This window comes from Pteronotus mesoamericanus, unplaced genomic scaffold, assembly GCF_021234165.1.
Source record: "Pteronotus mesoamericanus isolate MK-2021 breed Mesoamerican mustached bat unplaced genomic scaffold, CSHL_Meso_final contig_130, whole genome shotgun sequence".
In the NCBI taxonomy this organism is placed as follows: Eukaryota; Metazoa; Chordata; class Mammalia; order Chiroptera; family Mormoopidae; genus Pteronotus; species Pteronotus mesoamericanus.
The window spans coordinates 4,340,514-4,362,457 of record NW_026555060.1 but is presented as its reverse complement, the minus strand read 5'-3'; the positions used below and the strand labels follow the sequence as shown (position 1 = coordinate 4,362,457).

The following is a 21,944-nucleotide window of genomic DNA, read 5'->3' as shown; positions in this document are numbered from 1 at the left end:
CAGTCAACTTACATAATGTTAGCTTATGAAATCCTTCAGACCATCTTACATGTGCTTAAGGTAATTTTGATACTGTTTACTTTCATTTTTAAATATTAAGGACACCAGCTGCAAAATGTTTTTAAATGATACAGGTTATAGACTCCATCTATTTTTGTCCTTGATGTGATAAACCTAAAGTCTAGTCCTTGATAAAACATGCTGTCTTAGTGGGAGGAAAAATAATTACAGTAAAGAGAGATAAAATTACATTGAGAATTTTTTTTCAAACACAAACATTTTATTTGAAAACAGTTAACAGACATTAAATGGAAGTTAAAATGTCAAATGTATGGAAAGTAGTGTTGGGACACTACTGTGTAAACAGTTTATAGTAGGTAGAACCTATTATCAAAATTAGTAGTAAAAAAAATAAAATAATTTGAGTTGGGATTTTTTTTTCATTCATCCCCTTAACCCCAGATCAATCTCTGGTCTTCTATGTATTTCTATATAATAAAGCCCTAAATTATTATATGTGTAATGCTAAAAATGTATTCATTGGATTATCACAGTTTACTAGAACAAAGAGGATATTTGTATTGTCTTTGCCATCAAGGTACCAAGAGGGAAGCAAGTAAAACATGACAATTCACAATCTGGGCAAGTTAGTCTTAGATTGCCATAAATACAAAATGTAATAGTCTAGAATATTTTTACCTAAGTTTTATGAATAGGTGTTCTTGTATTGTCAGATTTTTAAAAAATTAGCTACAATCATCATTTGAACACATAGTTACCTAAAGATATTTTTTTTCTCCTCAAACTTTTAGAACCATATTGGGATTAAGAGCAATATTTTTTACTTTTTGGTTCTAGAATTTAATTTCAACACCAGATTTAAAAAATAAATTTAACTTTGAAATTGTAGTTTATCAGCCTTTATGTTTCATGGCAATAAAAACTTATGAATTAAACTCTATCTGTATTTGGACTGAAAAGTTTTTTTCTGGGTAAAATAAGAAATTTTATTAAGATTGTCTTTATCCAGAAAATCATATGTAATAGGAATATAAAAGAGTTTTAAACACGAAATTCAAATGATCATTCTCATAGTGAGTAATCATTAAAAGAATTTTTGAAATACTGTATTTGGTAATACTACTACTATTTAATTTTTAAAAACCTGCCTATATACTGTCATGTCATTGCTGTCATTTTGTAAGTTCAATATAAGAATTTCATTACGATAGTAAGAAAAGTAAAGAAAAAAGTTTATTAAAGGTTCTTAGTATTTATTTGGTAAGTGATCATTTTGTGAACAAATATTTTTCCCAATTGAGTAGAAAGTGTATAAAAGTGTTTAACTTTGATCTTTTAATCCTGATATGAAAAAGATAAACACGATCTTCACAAAACCAAATTTACTTGTGACTTTTTCACCTTTGAGTGAAAAGAAATTGTGTTTTTGTAAAGTGAGCTGTAGTTGTTTTGTACGATAGTTCAAGTATTCCTTTATTTGAATTAAAAACATATTGAATTTCATTAACATGATGTTTAGTAATTTAAAAAGTTAATGGCTTCAACTACATTTGTGTTGTCTATTATGAAATACATACGAATATTTTGAAAACATAATTTAGAAATGGAAACAATAAGAAATTGTGAGTCAGCAAAGGAGAGCTGTCAACACAGTGCCTGCTCTAATGTGGAAAACAAGTGGGGAAGAGTTAATTTGCTGAGAGGGTGGGGAAAATCAACATACTCAACATTATTAACTCTATGTTTTGGTTTCTTCAGCAAGAAAAAATCCTCCGGGTTTTGAATCAAAATGGAAAAATATGAGAACCTAGGATTGGTTGGAGAAGGGAGTTATGGAATGGTGATGAAGTGTAGGAATAAAGATAGTGGAAGAATTGTAGCCATCAAGAAGTTCTTAGAAAGTGATGATGACAAAATGGTTAAAAAAATTGCTATGCGAGAAATCAAGTTACTAAAGGTGAGTAAATACATATATAGTTTAAAAAAAGAGTTTCTTGATCAAGATTACATTTTCGGAAAAAATTACTGCTTAAAGTATAAATTTCTTTTGTGACAATGAACAAATAAAATGATTACATATGAATATTCATGTACCTCATTAATATAAACATAACTTTAAAAGTATACATTGTTTCTCTATATATCTATTTGCCTGTCTGTCTGTCTACCTAGCTAGATAGAGCCAGCTAGTTATTCTCTGTATTGGGGGTTTCAAAGACCACCCCAAGGTTCGATAATTCACTAGGAGGACTCATAGCACTCAGCAATAGTTGTACTCATGACTATGACTTATTAGAGTCATAGGATATAAAGCAACATTGGGAGAAGGAAAGGCACATGGCGTGAATTCCAGAGATAGACTTGTTAGAGGCTTCCAAAAATCCACTTCTAGTGGAGTCACGCAGGGCGTACTTACATCCTCTGGCAATGAGTTGTGATATCACATGTGAAATATTGTCTACCAAGGAAATTCATTAGTGACTCAGCGTGCATGGTTTTTATTGGTGGCTGGTCATGTAGACGCCTCTGCCTGGTTTGTACCAAAATTCCAGACTCCAAGAATACAGGTATTCAGCATAATCAATATTGTTTGCACATTGAGCCATTTTTATCAATTCTGGGAATGAAGGGAACACTCCTGAAATCCAAGTACCTAGGTACTGGGCCAAGAGCTCACTTTACAAGGAGACCCGTCTAAGGATAGCAGTCTCAGGCCTGCTATGTTAACTCTCTCTCTTTCTCTAATCAGTCTCCTGAGAAGTTTGTCAATTTTATTTATCTTTAGAAACAACCAATATTTGGCTTTGTTGATCTTCATTATGTATTTCTCACCTATTCCAAGAGCTCACTTTACAAGGAGACCCGTCTAAGGATAGCAGTCTCAGGCCTGCTATGTTAACTCTCTCTCTTTCTCTAATCAGTCTCCTGAGAAGTTTGTCAATTTTATTTATCTTTAGAAACAACCAATATTTGGCTTTGTTGATCTTCATTATGTATTTCTCACCTATTTCATTAATTTTTGTTCTTTAGTATTTCATTCCTTTCACTTATTTTGGGTGGGTTTATTTTGTAGTTCTTTTTCCTAACCTGTTGAGATAGATACTTATTTCTTATATTTCCAACTCCCCCCCACTCCCACCATTTATGCATTTAAGGCTATAAATTTCCCTGTCAGAACAGTTTGGTATGTATCACAGGAATTTTGACTGGCAGTTTTCTTTTTTAAAATTAATTAATTATTTTATTTATTTTTAGACAGAGGGGAAGAGAGGGAGAAAGAGAGTGAGGGAGAGAAATATTGATGTGGGAGAGACACATTGATCAGTTGCCTCCCACCTGCCCCCCACTGGGGACCTGGCCTGCAACCCAGACATGTGCCCTGACTGGGAATCGAGCCAGTGACCTTTCGGTAAACAGGCTGGCACTCAATCCACTGAGCCACAGCAGCCAGTGCTAAAATATTTTCCTATTTCCCATAATTTCCAAACATGTGGAAGTTTTCTAGGTTTTCCTGCCCTGGTTTTTCACTTTTGACACAATTGTTCTGTGATCTGAGTATATATGTACTATGTAAGAAAGATTTTATTCCTTTGAAATTTCTTGATACGTGATTTTGGTTCTGAATATATTAAAAAAATCCTCATGTACTTGAAAAGTATTTCATTCAGTTAGCTTTATTACCTGCCTTGATTAAATCTCCTGAATTCTCACTGACTTTTTTGTGTTTTCTTGTTCCATCCAGTACTGAGAAGAAATATGTTAAAATCTTCTGTGATTATTGATGTGTCCTTTTTTCATTGTCATTCAGTTAAGGTTTAACTTTATAAACAGAAAGGCCATATAATTAGTGTTGAATGCTATATTTAGAATTCTGATATGTTCATATTGAGTCAAATATTTTATTATCATGAAATACCTTTTTATTATCATAATGTTTTTTCTTAAAGTCTGTTTTGTCTGAAACTGATAAGGCTACACTAGTTTAACTTCGGTTAGTGTTCGCAGTGTATATCTTTTTCCATCCTTTTATTTTCAGTTTTTCTCTGTCCTTGCTTAGATCTATCTCTTGGAATATATAGTTACATTTTGCTTTTTATCCTGTTTGATGATCTTTACATTTTAATTGGAATAGTCAGTCAATCTACCTGTAATACAGTTTCTGATATATTTGGCTATAACTCTACTATCTTAATATATGTTATTTGTCCTACTAGTTCTGTGTTCTTTTTTTCTTTCTTTAGATTGATTGCATTCATTATTTATTTCCCTCAAATAATTAGAAAATTATATATTGTTTCTATCTTTCTGTGGTTATCCTAGACATTTATTAAAGTCCAACAGTATCTAGTACTTTTATCCATCTTCCAAACCTTGCAATACTTATCTCTGGTTATTCCCTTCTATCTTTTATACTAATATTGTCATATATTAACCATTCTATATACTATTAAATACCACAAGACATGAGTATTGTTAAGTGTTTGTTTAGGTTTATTTTTACTGCTTTCTTTGTTCTTCCTACTTTTCTTCATCTAAAATTACATATCTGTGATCTCTTCCCTTCTTGTTAAAAATTTCCTTTTGCGAGGATCTACTGTAGATAAAACATTTCAATTTTAGTTTACATGAAAATGTCTATTTTGTTATTATTTATGAATGATACATTTGCTGTGTATGAAATTTTAGGTTGGCAATAATTTTCTTTTAACAAAATGAAAATAATACTGTTTTGTCCTCTGGCTTACATTGTGGCTCTTGAGAAGTCAGCTGTCAGTCCAATTGCTGCTCTTTTGTATATTTGGTTTTTTATGTCTTAACCTTTTTTTTTCAACTTTTTATTGACATGTACATATAGGAAAGTATACATATCATAAGAATATATCTCCATGGATTTTTAAAAAGCTGAACAACCCCCATGTAATCACCGTCTGAATCAAGAACGAGAACACTAAAATAACCCGGAAGCACCCCCTGTCCCCATGCCTTTTCCAGTCACTGCTGCTTTTGCCTTCCATTTCCACTCAGGTCACATCTAGCCTGATTGCAGTCAGCATAAGTTAGTTCTGTTTTCTGGAAACCTGTTCCCATTTTATCAAAGAAGGTTGTTTTTTTGTTTTGTTTTGTTTTGTTTTGTTTTTCTTTTTCAGGATGTGCCACCAACTTTGGAAAGCTCTGCTCTGCCAGCTTTGTGGCCACAGATGCTCTCTTGGTATCTTCCTACACTCCTGTTTGACCTTGACTACTTTGGCAGTTTCACCTCATTTGTTGTGGGTAGGGGTCATAGATCCTACTTAGTTTCATCAGAGATAAACTACATTTATTTTTCTCATTGGCTTTATTGTGTCCTCTGAGAGGACAACAGAGCAATGTGGTATTTTGGCTGTAATTTAAAAACCAGAATATATGTGTATAATTTATACTGATCATGTATTTTACTTATATCTTTTTTATGCTAAGATTTATTTTAGATTGGACTAATTGCTAACCATTTGATCTTGTAAAAACTATTTTGCATTTTTTTAATAACAGCAACTGAGGCATGAAAATCTGGTGAATCTTTTGGAAGTGTGTAAGAAAAAAAAACGATGGTACCTAGTCTTTGAGTTTGTTGACCATACCATTCTTGATGACTTGGAACTCTTTCCAAATGGACTAGACTACCAAGTAGTTCAAAAGTATTTGTTTCAGATTATTAATGGAATTGGATTTTGTCATAGTCACAATGTAAGTATTTAGTTTAAATAATTATTTTGCCAATGATTAATTCTCCAGATACCAGTCATTTAATTTAATGAGATGCTTGTTTAAAGTTTGGACCAGTAAAGTCATAGAAATGAACTGTTACTTAGATATTGCCAATTTTCATGTGTCACAATACATGTATTCTTTCCCCCAATATTTATTAAGAAAAGTTAAGGCCATACTGAAAAGTTGAAAGAGTGTGCCGTGAATATCCATATACCTACCACCTGGATTATATACTTGTGAATATTTTGCTGTATTTTCTTTATGTTGTATTTATTTATCAATTTGTATACTTATCTATCTATTAATGTCTTATTTATTTATGCATCCATAAGTAAATTATTGATATCAGTATACTTCAACTCTACTTCAGCTATGCATATTAACTAGAGTTTAATATTTGCGTTTCTTTGAGATGACATTTACTGAACAAAATGCACAAATTTTAAGTGATGAGTTTTGAAAAATGTATATACCCAAGGATCCATGTATATGTTACTTCAGATTCTCTCACAGAGTTGTGGGCACAAAAATCCTTGTTCTTACCCTCTAGTCACAATAACTTTATATTCTTTGCATATCATAGAAAAGCACCTCCGTGTAAAATGACACAAAATGTAAAATGAATAACTCAACACACTTACTCTTCCACTTGGACCAAATATTTTAGATGACATTTTTTGTGTGATTATAAAAGTAATAGATGCTAATGGTAGGTGTGGGGCAGGCCCTGTGAGCTGCCATGGATGTCTAGGATGTAATAGAAGTTGGAAGCCTATTCAAAATGCTCAGCAATGGCAGATTGCCATTTAGGATGCTGGTACTCTGAAAGATATATTTTAAATTTTTTTCAAAATATAGTTTACTTATATTAGAGAATTAGGTCTAACATTTTGTTTTGCCTAGCTGTAGAATTTTTAGTATTCTCTCACAGTGTCCGTATTTTTTCCTGTAGAAACCTTAACTACTGACCTTATTGACCCTCTTTACATTTCCAATCGCCTGAATAATGCCTCCACGTAGGTGCTTGGCAATATGCATAAAAGCCCCTGTGGCTAAAGCTAAACTACTAATCATTCCATCAAAACTAACTTTTTCTAGACTTCAATTTTTGTTAATGATGCCACTATTGTTTTAGATTCCTAGGTTTAAAGAAAATATCTGAGATTACTTCCTAAGCTCTATAGGTGCTTGATTTAACGTATTTCTAAACTATGTCTCTTCCTTTCCATTCCTCCGAGCACCAGCCTAATTTAGGCCCTTATTACCTCATAGTTGTCCCTCCGCTCTTTTCCCGGCCTTTAGTCCCTCCCTCTGATTTAGCTTCTTTATGGCCAACGTCTTTAAACACTGTTTGGTCAGGCCTCTTCCATGGGCTCCCAGGGCCCTTGACAAAGCTCAGACTTCTCAGGCTGGCGGCTGAGCATCATTCCTCCCTGGTACATGACCTCTACTCAAGAAGTAACATTTCTCCAGAGTCTCCTGACCTATTTCTCTCTGTACTCTTTTTCTCTCTTTGTTATCTTCGCTTGTATTGCCCTTTCATTTCTACATTTATCCAGGTCATACTTAGTATTAAAGGCCTATCTTACAGCTCACCCCTCTCATGAAATTTTTCCTTGACCAGCCAGTCTTCAATTATTCTCGTAGTCTTGGGAGCAGTAACTAATTAACAGAACAATTGATTTGGTGATTAATAAGCTATGTACATCTCATCTAGTATCTTTGATTATTTATGTGAAATTTTAAGCATACATGTTATGCCTTGAGCAACTGGATTTCAGATTTTGAAGAACCAGGAACAATTTTATATGCTTTTATTTCTGTTTATTATGGGGACAAAAACAGTGCCCTATACATGGCAGGTGCTCAAAAATTAATTAACTTGCTTAACTTGGTACACCAATATATGTCACTTCTGTTTTTTGTTTTAGATCATACACAGAGATATCAAGCCAGAGAATATATTAGTCTCCCAGTCTGGCGTTGTCAAGTTATGTGATTTTGGATTTGCACGGACATTGGCAGCTCCTGGGGAAGTTTATACTGATTATGTGGCAACCCGATGGTACAGAGCTCCAGAGCTATTGGTTGGTGATGTCAAGTATGGCAAGTAAGAAATTCTGGTGGTGGTGGAGGGGTGGTTAATGTGTTTCTAATATAACGAAAGATTCCTCTAACGCCAAAAGGAAGTTTTGAAGTTATGAAATTTTATAAAGTGATTTGTAATTTTGGCACTTCCCCTTTAAATATTCTTGTGAAACAACTTGGGGTGAGTATACTTGTTTTAAGAGTTGGGAAATCAAGGTGAGCAAGTCGTCTGATTTTTGTTTTTGGTTTTTTTTAATAGTGGTTTGGAAACATGTTATTTTTCACTTGTAAAGAGTGGTAATGTTGATTGGATAAATCTGACTGTTAAAATTAGGCAAGATGGAGTGGGCAAGGGTTGGGGTAGAAATAATGGAGTGAAATGTTTTTAAAACATAAATTGTTCCTTAAATGACTTCATCAAGGAAAAAGAGATTATAACTTTTATTAATTTTATAGAAATCCTTTTTATAAAAAAGATTTTATTTATTTATTTTTAGAGGGAGGGGAAAGGAGGGATAAAAAGGGGGAGAGAAACATCAATGTGTGGGTTGCCTCTCATGCACCCCTACTGGGGACCCGGGCCGCAACCCAGGCATGTGCCCTGACTGGGAATGGAATTGGCGACTCTTTCGTTCGCAGGTCAGAGCTCAATCCACTGAGCCACACCAACCTAGGCAGAAGCCTTTTGAAAATACTTTCTATAATTTCCGTTTTCAGAGTATACATTATTTAATATTTTCCTGATTACTTGGAGTTCTGATTTACTGCCATACTATAATTTTTATATCATTTTATAATTCAGTTATGGCCTTGAACAATTTCAAGGTAGTTTTCCTTATGCTAATTATGCGAGCATATTCTTTACATTCTTGGGACTGATTTTAAAGACGGTTTTTCTATTTTTTTCTCCTATTAGTTTTCACTTCTCCTTCCTGTTACTGTATGTATCCTTGTGTTACCTCCTTCTGGTAGTTTTCAATGTCTCGTGATTCAAGTTTCTGGAAATCTGACTTAAATAAAATTGGGAATTAGTACTTTAAGTTTATAGGAAATGTCTTTTTATAGGTAATCTAAGGCTTGCTACTATTATTCTCTATACCTCGAATACCAGATAGTAAGATGCAGAGCCGATTCAGTCACAATTAACATATTTGGATGCCAGATTTTACACCACGTTGCTTTTTTTTTCCAGGGCTGTTGATGTGTGGGCCATTGGCTGTCTGGTAACTGAAATGCTCATGGGGGAACCCCTCTTTCCTGGAGATTCTGATATTGATCAGCTATATCATATTATGATGTGTTTAGGTAAGATTATACATCTGCATTTTCAATTTTAGAGGGTTTTTTCCTATTTTTTTTTTATTGTATTGATTTTACAAGGTAGGACACAAATAAGAAAACTTCATATATATATTCACCCATTTTCAGTCTGTCTTTGGTCTGCGTGACGTATGTTCTGATCATGCTCTCACCCCACCTGCAGCCCCACAGGCCGCTACAATAAAGAGCAAAGGTTATACTTATTTCTCTTCACTTTTGCATTCAGTAAATCACACATAGAGAGGATGCAAATGCTTACTTATTACCTATGGGTCAACAAGCATTTGATATTATATGACTACAGCCTCATCTTCAAATTGAGAGACACAGAGACTTTGAAAGCAGTTTGATCTTGCTGCAGATGTACCTTTTGTTAGTGCTTTGGATACAATGTCAAAAATAGACTAGCAAAGTCTTCTCACATTTGTTGAGAATGTGAGAAATATCTACTTTGTGTTGGGAGATAGAGCTTGGAACAAGGGAATAAAGGTAAAATACTTGGGGGATATTTAATTGTTGGATTTCCAGGTTAGAAATTCAATAAACAATATAATGGTTTTATATATATTTTTGCTCAAATATGTATGGAAGTTGAGAAAAAAGATAAAATGCTCAAGTCAGACTTTAGATATAGCTACAAAGTCAGTTGACCAAAAATTAAATTCTTAAATGGTAGGACTGATTTCTCCAGATTAGATTTTGGCCATATGACTATTAATATTTTCATTGTTTTAGTTAACACTTTTATGCTTTGTTGTTATAAATGAAGTGCCGGTAGTTATATTTTTAAAAGTTATAAAATGTTCTTTACCTCTCCTTTTCCTATGCTTTCCCCCACTGTTGAGTTCTATGTTTTAGAAAGTAGTTTAAATGAGTATTTTGAGATAAGAATGTTCATTTCCTTGAACTGACTTATGTCCAAACCACTGTAAAGGCTGCCAGGTAGCCACCACATTCAGAACACTCTTTGGTTCATCTTGTGTGCTGAGAGAGCCCCACTTCCATAAGCAGTGTTCAACTTTTTTCTTTACTCCACATCACTTCTTTGCCATTTCTATCATCATGTATAATGACAGAGATGTGTGCTCTTTTCACCTCTAGGTAATCTCATTCCAAGACATCAGGAGCTATTTTATAAAAATCCTGCATTTGCTGGCGTAAGGTTACCCGAAATCAAGGAAATGGAACCTCTTGAAAGACGCTATCCCAAGCTCCCTGAAGTTGTGATAGATTTAGCAAAGGTAATCATACTTTTGTCTTTCAATTTTCTGACAGGGAATTTATATTATGGAGACTTGGCCTTTTCTTCTTTTTTTTTCTTGTCCAGTTGATCATTTAGGTCAACAGCTTCGTGTGTGTGTGTGTGTGTGTGTGTGTGTGTGTGTGTGTGTGTGTGTGTGTGTTGGGGGGGGGATGGTTAGAGATGGGGAGTGGCTTCAAAGATAAAGACCTGAAAATTTCACTTAAGAAACCATTTAGGGTTAGTTATTTAGCATGTTTTAAGAGTGAAAACATCCTCATAATACATTTTAATGTTTAACATTTAAAATGCAAGCCTTGTTTAAGTGGAAAAAAGAAGAAATACAGGATAAGAAAATAAAAAGAGTAGAGTAGTAGGAAAATTAATTAAAGTATAGGGCATAGGATCATGACCTGTGGTGTCTTGTTAAACTGATAAGGACACATACTACACTTGATCTTATCCAAAATGCCGAGAGGTGATCTGTGGTGTATTGTTAAAGGGGCTTTTGCTTAGCCATTGAATTTGCTGAAGCTGACATTCAAATCATCATTACTTTTGCCTTGTATTTGATTGAGGAATATTAGGGAGAATCTCAATGGAGCAAATCATCTCCAAAAGTGGACATTTGGGGATTATTAGCTCAAAAATTCTGATTAGTTAAGATTGTCCTAAAGTATTGATAAAATAAGTACCTCTAAGACACCAGGATCACATAACACTTATACAAGGTTTTTTTTTTTATTTCTAAGTTTTATATACAACTCATTAAAAAAAAATTTAGTGAGCTTATAACTACCTATAGTAAGTTCTTAGAGTAATACATTTCTACTTTTCTACATAATCTTCTAACACATACAAATATTTATCATTGAGACCAGCTTTATGATCTGTATAAAAAGTGATTTAAAGGGAATAAAAATAAAATTTTTTCTAACTTATGTCCCTTACAGTAGAATTATATAACTTTCAAAACATTTTATTGTAGAAATTTTCAAACAGAAAAGGAAATAGAAAGAATAACATTATAATGAACCCTTATGTACTTGTCATCTACCTTCAACAATTAACAACCTCTTGGACTTCCAGTCAAGATGGAGGCATAGGTAGCTTTTTTTCTGGAGTTTTGATCTATTCATTCATTTGGGCCATGTTTCTTTGTCTCCCAGTCTTGGCAGCCTCCCTGTATTTGTTTCTGTGTATTAAGTAGAGCTGCTTTAACTCCGTGTCTTGGTAGTGTGGCCTAATGTAGTAGGTGTCCCGTAGGTAAACATGGCTTGCCTCTTCACACAACCACAGAAAAAATTACAACTATACTACAAAACAACTGTCATCCAAAATCATCTGAAAGTCAAGCTGTATTGAAGTCCAACAACCAAGAAATTAAAGAAGTCACATTCATCTAGATGAGTAGGAAGGGTGGAGATGTGGAAATGTGGAGACATGGAAAGGGCAGCCCCACACCCATGGGTGGCGGATAAAAATCGGGAGGGACACCTTGGGAGTGAGGGATCACAGCACCACACAAGACCACCCAGCCCAGGGTTCCAGTGCCAGGAACATAAGTCCCCATAACTTCTAGCTGTAAAAACCAGTGGGGATTGGGGCAGCAGAAGAAACTATGGGATTCTCAGGCTTCTCCTCTTAAAGGGCCTGCAACGGACTTAGGACTTAAACAGACTCACTCTCTCTGGGATTCAGCACTGGGGCAGTAGCTAGAAAGGCACAGGGAGAAACTGAAATGTCTGGCATCAGAGTGAGTACTGGGGGACAGCTTCTTCCTGGACAAAACTTCAGAGGCCAGGCAGTAGCCATTGTCCCCTTTCTGAGCCCTCCACCACACAGAGCCATGGAGTGGAGACACCATATCAGAGACTGCATCAACCTGGTTCACACCAGTTGCACTGCCTTTGCGATTACCTAAGGCTCTGCCCCATCCAACTTACCAGTACACTTTTCTACAATAGGCCACGTTGCTAAAACAGGGATCCAAAGCGCTCTACCTAATACATAAAAACAAACACAGTGAGGCTGCCAAAATGAGGAGACAAAAAAATGTGGCCCAAATGAAGAAACAGAACAAAACTCCAGAAAAAGAATTAAACAAAATGGGCATAGGCAATCTATCAAAAGCAGAGTTCAAAACACTGGTTGTTAGGATGCTCAAGAAACTCACTGGGTACTTCAATAGCATAAAAAACATCCAGACAGAAATGAAGGTTACACTAAATGAAATAAAGAAAACTTTACAGGGAACCAACAGTGGAGTGAATGAAGCCAAGAATCAAATTAGTGATTTGGAACACAAGGAAGAGAAAAAGTTCAATTAGAACTGCAAGAAGAAAAAAAAAAAAATGATACGGTAGGAGCCTCTGGTACAGTTTGACACGTACCCACATTTGAATCAGAGGGGTGCTGGAAGGAGAAGAGAAAGAGCGAGAAATTGAAAACCTATTTGAAAAAACAATGAAAGAAAATTTCCCTAATTTGATGAAGGAAATAGACATACAAGTCCAGAAAGCACAGACAATCCCAGACAAAATGGATGCAAAGAGACCCACTCCAAGACTCATTATAATTAAAATACCAAAGGTTAAAGATAAAGAGAGAATCTTAAAAGCAGCAAGAGAAAAGCAGAAAGTTACCTACAAAGGAGTTCCCATAAGACTATTGGCTGATTTCTCGAAAGAAACTTTGCAGGCTAGAAGGACCGGCAAAGTGGTGAAAAGCAAGGACCTACAACCTAGATTACTCTATCCAGCCAAACTATCATTTAGAATGGAAGGACAGATAACGTGCTTCCCAGGCAAGGAATTCATTATCACCAAGGCTAATTATTATATGAAATGTTAAAGGGACTTCTTTAAGACAAAGAAGATCAAAACTATGAACATTAAAAAGGCAATAAATTCCCAACTATCAACAACTGAGTCTAAAAAATAAACCAAGCAAACAAGCAAAACAGAAACAGAATCATAGATACGGAGATCATTTGGAGGTTTATCAGTGGGAGGAGGAAGGGGGAGAATGGGGAAAAGGTACAGGGAGTAAGAAGCATAATTGGTAGGTACAGAATAGAGTGGGGGATGTTAAGAATGGTATAGGGAATGGAGAAGCCAAAGAACTTATATGCATGACCCATGGGCATGAACTAAAGGGCATGGGAGATTTCAGGAGGGAAGGGGGTTACCAGGCAGATGGGGGCAAAGGGTAAAAAATTGGGACAACTGTAACAGCATAATCAATGAAATACATTTAAAAATTAAAATATGACAAAAGACAACAGATTTTTTAAAAAATTAAAAAAGAACAACCTCTTGGCAATCTTCTTTCATTGATCTATACCCTCCTCACATTTTTTTGAGTATTTTGAAGCAAACCTCAGATACTATCTTTTTTCACCTATAAATACCTTAATTATATGTGGAACTTCCCATGTTTACTTAATGCTACTTATTGAGTCCCTTTTATTTTTACTGGTATTGAGGGGTTTTAATGAATGAGAACAAGACTTGCATTGCAATAAAATCATCTTTGTAAAGTGTCTGGCACAACACTAAGCACAGAACAGGTCCTTTCCCTTCTCTTCTGCAAGAGCTTTAACTTTTTTAATTTTACAATAATTCCGTAATACCATGACACATCCAATCAATACTCAAAGTTTTGTTGATTTTCTCATAATTGTTTTATTGTTTCAATTAAGATTCACATGAAGTCTACATATCAAGCAATTAGTTATATATTTTTAAGTTTTCTAAATTTATAAGCTCATCTTCATCTCTTTTTTGTGTTTGTTTAAACCCTGCCATTTAATTGTTGAAGAAACTAGGTTGTTTGTCCCTTAGAAATTCCCACATAAATATGGTTTAATATGTTCCTCTGTGTCCTGTATTTCTTATAAATTTATAGTAGAGTTAGAGCTTGATCAGAATGTCTGGTGGTCTTTCTTTTTGTGACATTAGCAAACATTGGTGGTCCTTGTCTAGAATCGTACTTTATCCTTTATCACTTATTTTAGCTGTTTAAAATTCATGGACTCTAAAGAGGTGTTTTCTATACTTAGAAATTTAAATGTAGGCAGTTTTTTTTTAAATTATGAGATGTATGTGTTCTTTGATTTTCCAGAAATGCTTACATATTGATCCAGACAAAAGGCCCTTCTGTGCTGAGCTCCTGCACCATGATTTCTTTCAGATGGATGGATTTGCCGAGAGGTATAGTACTGATTCATGTTTTCCAGGTCACCTCAACCTAGAAGTGAAATAAGATCTCCATATCAGTAACAGACAGCATCTCTCTACCCAGCTACTTTCATAGGATCTCAAATATTTACCGCCTTCCTTCCATTCACCGTTAGCAACTACAGAATTTGTAGGAGTGGTCCCCTGTATTCACTAAGTTAGGGCTTTCGGTTTTCATGAAGCAGTCACTTCCTACTCTTCTTTCTGTCCTCCTGTGTGGTGGCATGTACCACTCAGGTCACTGATTTATATGTTGCTACCAGCTGTGTGATGCCATTGTCTTGGGTGCTGATGCATTGGCAAAGGTGCCATCTCCTGCTGCTGCCAAACTCACTCCACACCCAGTCCCGTGGCACCGCTGAAGTGCTGGAGACTTCGGTGTGCCCACCCTGTGGGTGCCAGAGCTGTGGGCATGCTCTCTTGTGCTGTCGAGCTGCTGGCATCAGTGCAGCCGAGAAAGCAAGAAAATAGTGAGATGAATGGCAATGACATGACTTTATATTTTTACAAGTCTTCTTAATACCTAGCTTACTATAAGATACCTGAGTTCTCATATTTGCTTCTACATTCAAATAGTTGTGTTATGTTGTTTGAAATATATGAAGAGATTCTAACCTCATATAAATATGTTGTTGGAAAATGAAGGAGTGTTTTAATAGCTTTTTAAGGTAATTTTGGGCATTCTTCCTTGACCCTACAGCAAAAACTTTGATACTATACTAACACTTGACAGTGATAGTTTCTTAAATATTGGCTGTGGTATCTCAAACCATATCATTGAGCTTTTTTACTGTTACATTAAAATCCAGCTTGTACTGCGCTGGCTGGTGTGGCTCAGTTGGCTGGAGTATCTTCTCATAACCAAAACGTTTCAGGCTTAATTTCTGTTTAGGGCACATATTGTACCTAGATTGTGGGTTTGATCCCTGGTCTGGGTGTGTATAATCCCCGATCTGGATATGTAAGAGAGGCAACCTGTTGAAGTTTCTCACATCAATGTTTCTCTCTCCCTCTCTCACTAAAAGCAATGGAAAAAATGTGTTTGGGTGAGGATTAAAAAAAATAATCAAATCCATCTTGTACTTAGAATAGATCTTTTACCCATGTATATTTTTGAAGTATACATTAGTCATTTGGAAAATATTGTTTTGCTATTATGCAGATCTTTAAAATGTTGACATATTTCATTATATAATATCAAAAAGTCACATTCTGTCTTATCAGAAAAGTCTTTAAATATTGGGAATCTGCTAAGCTCACAGCAGTGGGTACAAGTTTAATGGAACTCTTAATTTTGCATAAAAATTTGAATTATCACTGACACAAATATTATCAATTGTTTTCCTTGAAGTGACAAGCTCCTTTATTTTATTTTTAAAGAAAATGTCTGCCAAATACCCCAAGTCTGAATAACCGTAGTTTTTTTGTCAGTCTTTCTTTCAAGTAAAAGGTTGTTCATGAAAAAAGTGGCTAGTTTAGTTTGTATCTCAAACAATCATACAGTGCTTTTCTTAAGATAACCATTGCACTTCAGTTGGCAGCAGAAGTGCTTTTTGCATATTCTCATTTTGTCACAGAGACTATGAAAAAAGACATGTGTTCAAGGATTTAGATTTGATAAAATTAACACTTTTTTTACTGCTTTATTCAGGACATCCTTAAATAAAAGTGGCTATGAAAAATACAGTGACTGCTAGTGCAGTTTGGTGCCACTGCTTCAACTCTTGTTGCGGTGCCAGTAGTTGTATCCACCATTGCTTTTAGACCATCAGTGCAAATGTTAACATGTTGAAAAGGAAGTCATCTTCATATTAAACTATGAATAGCTTTGACTTCTGAACCTCCTGAAAGGCTCTTAATGATTCCCAGGGGTATATGAACCACCTTTTCAGAACTGCTAACCTAGGCCGTAATTTTTCTCATTTTAAATAACACAGCCTAGTTTAATACTCAATTTTTAAAAATAAGTACCTTGAAAACCATTTTTTTCCTTGATTTATCTATCTCATACAATTTTATTTTATTGACAAATGTATTTTTATGTAGGTTTTCTCAGGAACTACAGTTAAAAATACAGAAAGATGCCAGAAATATTTCTTTAGCTAAAAGGTCCCAAAACAGAAAGAAGGAAAAGGAAAAAGATGACTTCTTAGGTGAGGAGAGAAACACACTTGTGGTGCAGGTAAATGTCCATGTTGTAATGTGTATTCAATTTTAGACTTAATATGTCCTTAAGTTTTAGAAGGGAAAAAAATGAAGATTAAAAAAAATTTTCTGAGTAGTGAACAAGTTAACTTTTAGCTTCTTTATAAAAAAAGTAATCTTCTCTTTAGACATTAGGTGTTCACAAAACTTTAACTTATCATGGAGTGAGTGCCTACTGTGTACCAGATTGTTCAATAGAGCTTGTCAGGAAATCATACTCATCCAAGAACATTTAGATGCACATATGCACACCCACATACAAACACATGGACACAAACATGCATACATACCATCTTCCCCTTAAACAATTAGAGAGAAAAATATCCTTATTAGAATTTTATATAAAGTATAGCATTTTAAAATTGAGAGTTGGGTATTGAATTTATTTAAAGTTTGGTTTTTCCTGGTGTGTTACGCAGAATTGGTTCTTGGTAAAGTAATTCAAATCTACCACCGACCCACTCCCATTTTTTCAAGTGAACCAAAAAGGAGAGACTTTTCAACTTTGTGTTTCCTGACTCTAAATATGTAAGAACAGAAGTGGGCATGCTTGGTCCCTCTTCCACACTTTTTCCCTCTGAATTATATATATAAATTAGATATGTATGTAGTATAAATCTGATATATACAGGGTGGGGCAAAAGTAGGTTTACAGTTCTGAGTATGCAAAACAGTTTATTCTTGTATTTTATTAATTATTGTATTATTTTTGCGCCCCACCCTGTATCCATCAGAGTTAGTATGAATTGCATTTCAAATCAAAATAAATATCTGCCCAAGAATCTTGGGTTTAATTTTCATTTCATAGGTAGAATATAGAAAACACGGGCACCAAAAAGTGATGTCTATAGAATTCTGCTTTAGCTGACAAGCACTTTACAGATAGAGGTGATTTTTCATTCTTTTCAGGTCATTAATGTTACTAACATTTTTGTTAATGGTCAGGATTCCAATGCTGATCCCAAAATTAAGGATTCTAGAGTATTTAAAATAAAAGGGTCAAAAATTGATGGAGAAAAAGTTGAAAAAATCAGTCGAGCTTCAAATGCCAGCTGTCTCCATGACAACGCGACTAGCCACATCAAAACAGTGCCTTCGACAAGCCTCAGAGATTGCAGCAATGGCAGTGTGGACCACGCGAGGAATCCAGGCATGGGAATTCCCCCACTTACACATAATCTTTCTGCAGTAGCTCCCGGTCTTAATTCTGGAATGGGGACTATTCCAGGAGTTCAGAGTTACAGGTATGAATTAAGAAAATAAGAACAAAAGGTTACTTAAGGATATATATGCAAATTGTTAAGTGATTGTCAATTCAGCCCCATTGTGTTACTCTCAAGCTTCTGGATGCTTTTCATTCTCGTCAGGCTGCTGTTTCAAAAGACTTTTTGGCCTGTGTAATGAAAATTATTAGCATTTGGTCAGAAAATTAACTTGAGTCCTAAGAAAGTAAGGTTGTGTCAGTTAAGAGGAAAAGAATTTACAGCTATTTAATAACATGAAAAGAGGTTGCCATAATAAAAGATAATTGGTTTTGGAGGTCTGTCACTGCATGGTACGACTATGGGCATTTAATGGTACAAAGAAGCTCCTTTGGGGAAGTTTGCTGAAAGGAAGGCAGTTTGTTTGGTTGGAGTTGGGGACTGGGTGAGAGCATGAATGTAGTGAGAAAGGACGGAAGGTTTCACCCGGTCTGTGTGCGTCGTATATTTACGAATAAACATTAACTTCTGATTAAACTGCATGTCACTTGCTGCTATGTAATTTGGTTTTGTGCTTGAAAAATAATTACTGCTGATTCTAACCTACATTTTTCATTGTTATTTTTACAGAGTGGATGAGAAAACCAAAAAGTATTGTATTCCATTTGTTAAACCAAATAAACATTCTCCATCAGGCATTCATAACATTAATGTGACCACATCAGTAAGTGAACTTTTCTCAGTGGTAAAAGGGCAAGCAAAATCATGCCTCGACTTTTGTCAATATTAAATATGATAGTGAAGAACTAGAATTTTATTTGGAGACAGATCATAAAATGGAACCTTAAGTATGCATGTATCTTTCCAGCCTGCCATAATCCTAAATGTTTAAGTCTTAAAGTTTAAGTAAGTTTTACAAAGTATTATAAGTCTGGAAGTTAAAATGTAAGATGTTATTAAAATGATGTCTGTTTTAATTCTTTAGGTAATAGTAAATTTTCTTAGCTTAATGCTAGGTGATCAATTCTTTTTTTAGAGTAGAGGAGAGGATAAATTGTTTCATCTCACCATTAGGTTTTTGGTGAAAGTATTCTATTTCTTCATTTAACATATTCATTGATTATCTATTATGTATAAGACACTGAAGATGAATAAGTCAATCTTTCTCTTCAAGAAGCTGATGGTCGGAGTAGAGAGTCAGCAAATTAAATCATAGTGTCAGATTGTAACAGTAGAAGCATGTACAAGGTTTGTAGATCTTCTGAAGCCTCAAAGGAACATTATTGTTTTCCAGATAGCTTCTTTTCAAAGTTAAATCATCTTCACTCTTCCATTCAAAACCCTCCATTGGCTTCTCATCTCTGAGTAAAGACCGAAGCCCCTGAATGACTCACCCCGCATCCGTCTGTCCCATTCACGGCGACTCTCATTCTTGGTCAATCTATGCCAACCACACTGATTTCCTTGTTATTCCTGGAACATGGCCAGATATGCTCCCACATTTATTTTTTGCACTTGTTGTTTCCTGTGCTTCAGAACATTCTTTCCCCAGATAATCCAAAACATTTGCTTTTTTCTTTTCCTTGGCTTACATGAAACCTTATTACGTGCTCTTCCCTAATATAACTCACTTTGTCTCCCATTACTTTCTATCCCTTCACCTTGCTTAATTTTTTTCCAGTATGTATGTTTGACATTCTCTATATTCTCTTATTTATAATATTGTCTCTCCCCCCCATAAAATGTAAGCTTCCAAGGCAGGAATTTGTGTGTTGTTTCCTCACCGCTCTACTCCACACTTAGAACAGTGTCTAGCACATTGAAACTGCTTAAGAAATATGAATGAATTCTTTTGCCAAGCAAAGGGAGGTTTGGACATATTCCTAAAAGAGTATTTTTCTGACAAATTTCCTTCTCTACTTTTTGACTATCCCCAGGTCTGAAAAATATAGCCTTTCTTTTCAACTGTCATGATTTAGACACTGTGTTAGTTTGTCTTTTAATTTTCCTTAGCCTACACTTTCTATACCCATAGTACATTCATTTTGACATACCCTATCTTTTGATTTCTTTATGGATATTTTGTTTTACATTCCTGATCTGCTTTGGAAGATTATTTTTCTCAGCAAGGCTTTTCAAAACAGCTGGCTCAATACCATTTTTCTGGAATTGATACCACCCTCCTATCAGGTATTGCATAACCAACACTGGCTAGTAATTTTAGATCTTATTTCTCTTTTTTCTTCTTTAGAAGAGGCAATCAAAAAAAGAGGGTAAAGATTAGTGGGGGAAAGCCCCACTGGAAAATTAATGGAGGCCGAGCTAAGCCTGTACTTTCTTCTATTTCTAGGTTGAAGATCAATACCCCTCCTCATCCCCTAATTCTGAGATGTAAAAAAATATATTTTATTATAAATATCTCTTATGTATTTTATTTGCCACTCTATGAATGTGTAAATCTAGTAGTTTGGACTCATTATTTTTTTTGTATTTGCAGGTAGTTTCTTTAACTCATTGTTTTTATTCTGTATCTGATTTGAACCAAGAGCCTTAACACTTACTCTATTAAAAGAGCAAACAGAAATATCCAAAAGAAAGAAACTGAAAAGCTCACTTCAGGACTTCTGAAGACTTTCTGGGAGGCAGAGTGGCATAATTCACAGAATATTAAACTTGAGATGTCAAGGAACCTTGAAGGCTTAATGCCATCATTATATTTGTTTATGTGTGTATTTCATTATACATACATACATATGTACCTACACATACTATATGATTTCATGACTTATAGGTGTTTTTTCTTCTAGCAAGTCACACACTCTTTCTATGTATCATCTGTTTTGAAAATGTGAGGGAGAGTATAGAGTTTTAGTCAATCTCAAATGAGACAGATTGGAAAAATGTCAAACTCGTAAAGGTGCAGAGTTGAAGTGCTACTGCTATCCTTCACTTTATTATTTTTTCAGACTTTATCAACAATGTAGTAATGATACTAAGAAAGATTAGAAAAAGAATCGAAGCTGTTGTTCTTTACTGAATAAATTGTTCCCAGGAGATGGTATAATGTGCTAACTCTGAGGAGCAAGACAAGGACAAATATTTTTATAAAGGAGTAACAAGATTATGTTGGGAAAGCAAAAAACAAGCTAGGACAAGTGATATATGCAGCAAGATAAACTGTTCAAAATTAAGCAACTCTATGCTGAAAAGCTCAGCAAGTGTCATAAGCCCTCACCTTGCTGGCCTGATGCCCCTCTTTTAACCTTTTCCTGGTTGCCAGGACTTAACGGAAGGTAGGGAAAGGGAGAAGGAGAAACTCATATCAACCACTAATCCACTTGTTAGCATTAAAATAGATTTACTGAGGAAGAAGTTTGAAATAATTAGATAAAATTGTTTTTTGTGTTATTGATGTTCCTCAGATTTAGTATTATTCTAGACCTTCAATTGCACAAATTTTAGAATATGAATGTAGTATTTACAAAAGGGACAAGTTCAGCCTACCTAGAAGCTAATTCATTTGTGAAATCATTCTGATGATATTAGGTCACCAGTGAAAAGAGCCTTCTTCAGGCAAATCGGAAAAGAAGAGATGTCCATTTGCCTGAATTAAACTATAACCATCTCCCTGAACTAAGAGCCTTGGAAGGCATAGGTATGTTTATAATGCTTTTACTTTTTCAGCCCTTTTGTTTATATTATTTAAAATGCATGTTCAATGAACAGAATATTAAAAATTTATAATTGCTTTATATATTAAAGTATGTAAATATGTACGTACTTATATACAGTTAGTACATACAGAGGAACATATATAGAATGTGAAAAACTAATAAAAATGTCTAATTTTTGCACTGTGTTTATGGTTATTTTTATTCA

The 21,944-nt window shown here is 34.7% G+C and overlaps 1 protein-coding gene and 1 pseudogene across 1 annotated transcript in view; one reads left to right on the top strand and one right to left on the bottom strand.

Annotated features, from left to right (window-relative positions):
- CDKL2 (cyclin dependent kinase like 2) overlaps positions 1 to 21,944 on the top strand; it is a 31,762-nt gene that overhangs the window by 398 nt on the left and 9,420 nt on the right. The window contains exons 2-11 of the mRNA XM_054590002.1: positions 1,780 to 1,978; positions 5,551 to 5,745; positions 7,701 to 7,879; positions 9,050 to 9,162; positions 10,279 to 10,418; positions 14,543 to 14,631; positions 16,705 to 16,840; positions 17,809 to 18,107; positions 18,696 to 18,789; positions 21,612 to 21,720. Coding sequence (XP_054445977.1) covers positions 1,811 to 1,978; positions 5,551 to 5,745; positions 7,701 to 7,879; positions 9,050 to 9,162; positions 10,279 to 10,418; positions 14,543 to 14,631; positions 16,705 to 16,840; positions 17,809 to 18,107; positions 18,696 to 18,789; positions 21,612 to 21,720 — 1,522 coding nt within the window. The 5' untranslated portion in view covers positions 1,780 to 1,810. The remainder of the gene's footprint in view (positions 1 to 1,779; positions 1,979 to 5,550; positions 5,746 to 7,700; positions 7,880 to 9,049; positions 9,163 to 10,278; positions 10,419 to 14,542; positions 14,632 to 16,704; positions 16,841 to 17,808; positions 18,108 to 18,695; positions 18,790 to 21,611; positions 21,721 to 21,944) is intronic.
- On the bottom strand, positions 10,778 to 10,900 carry LOC129087748 (uncharacterized; annotated as a pseudogene).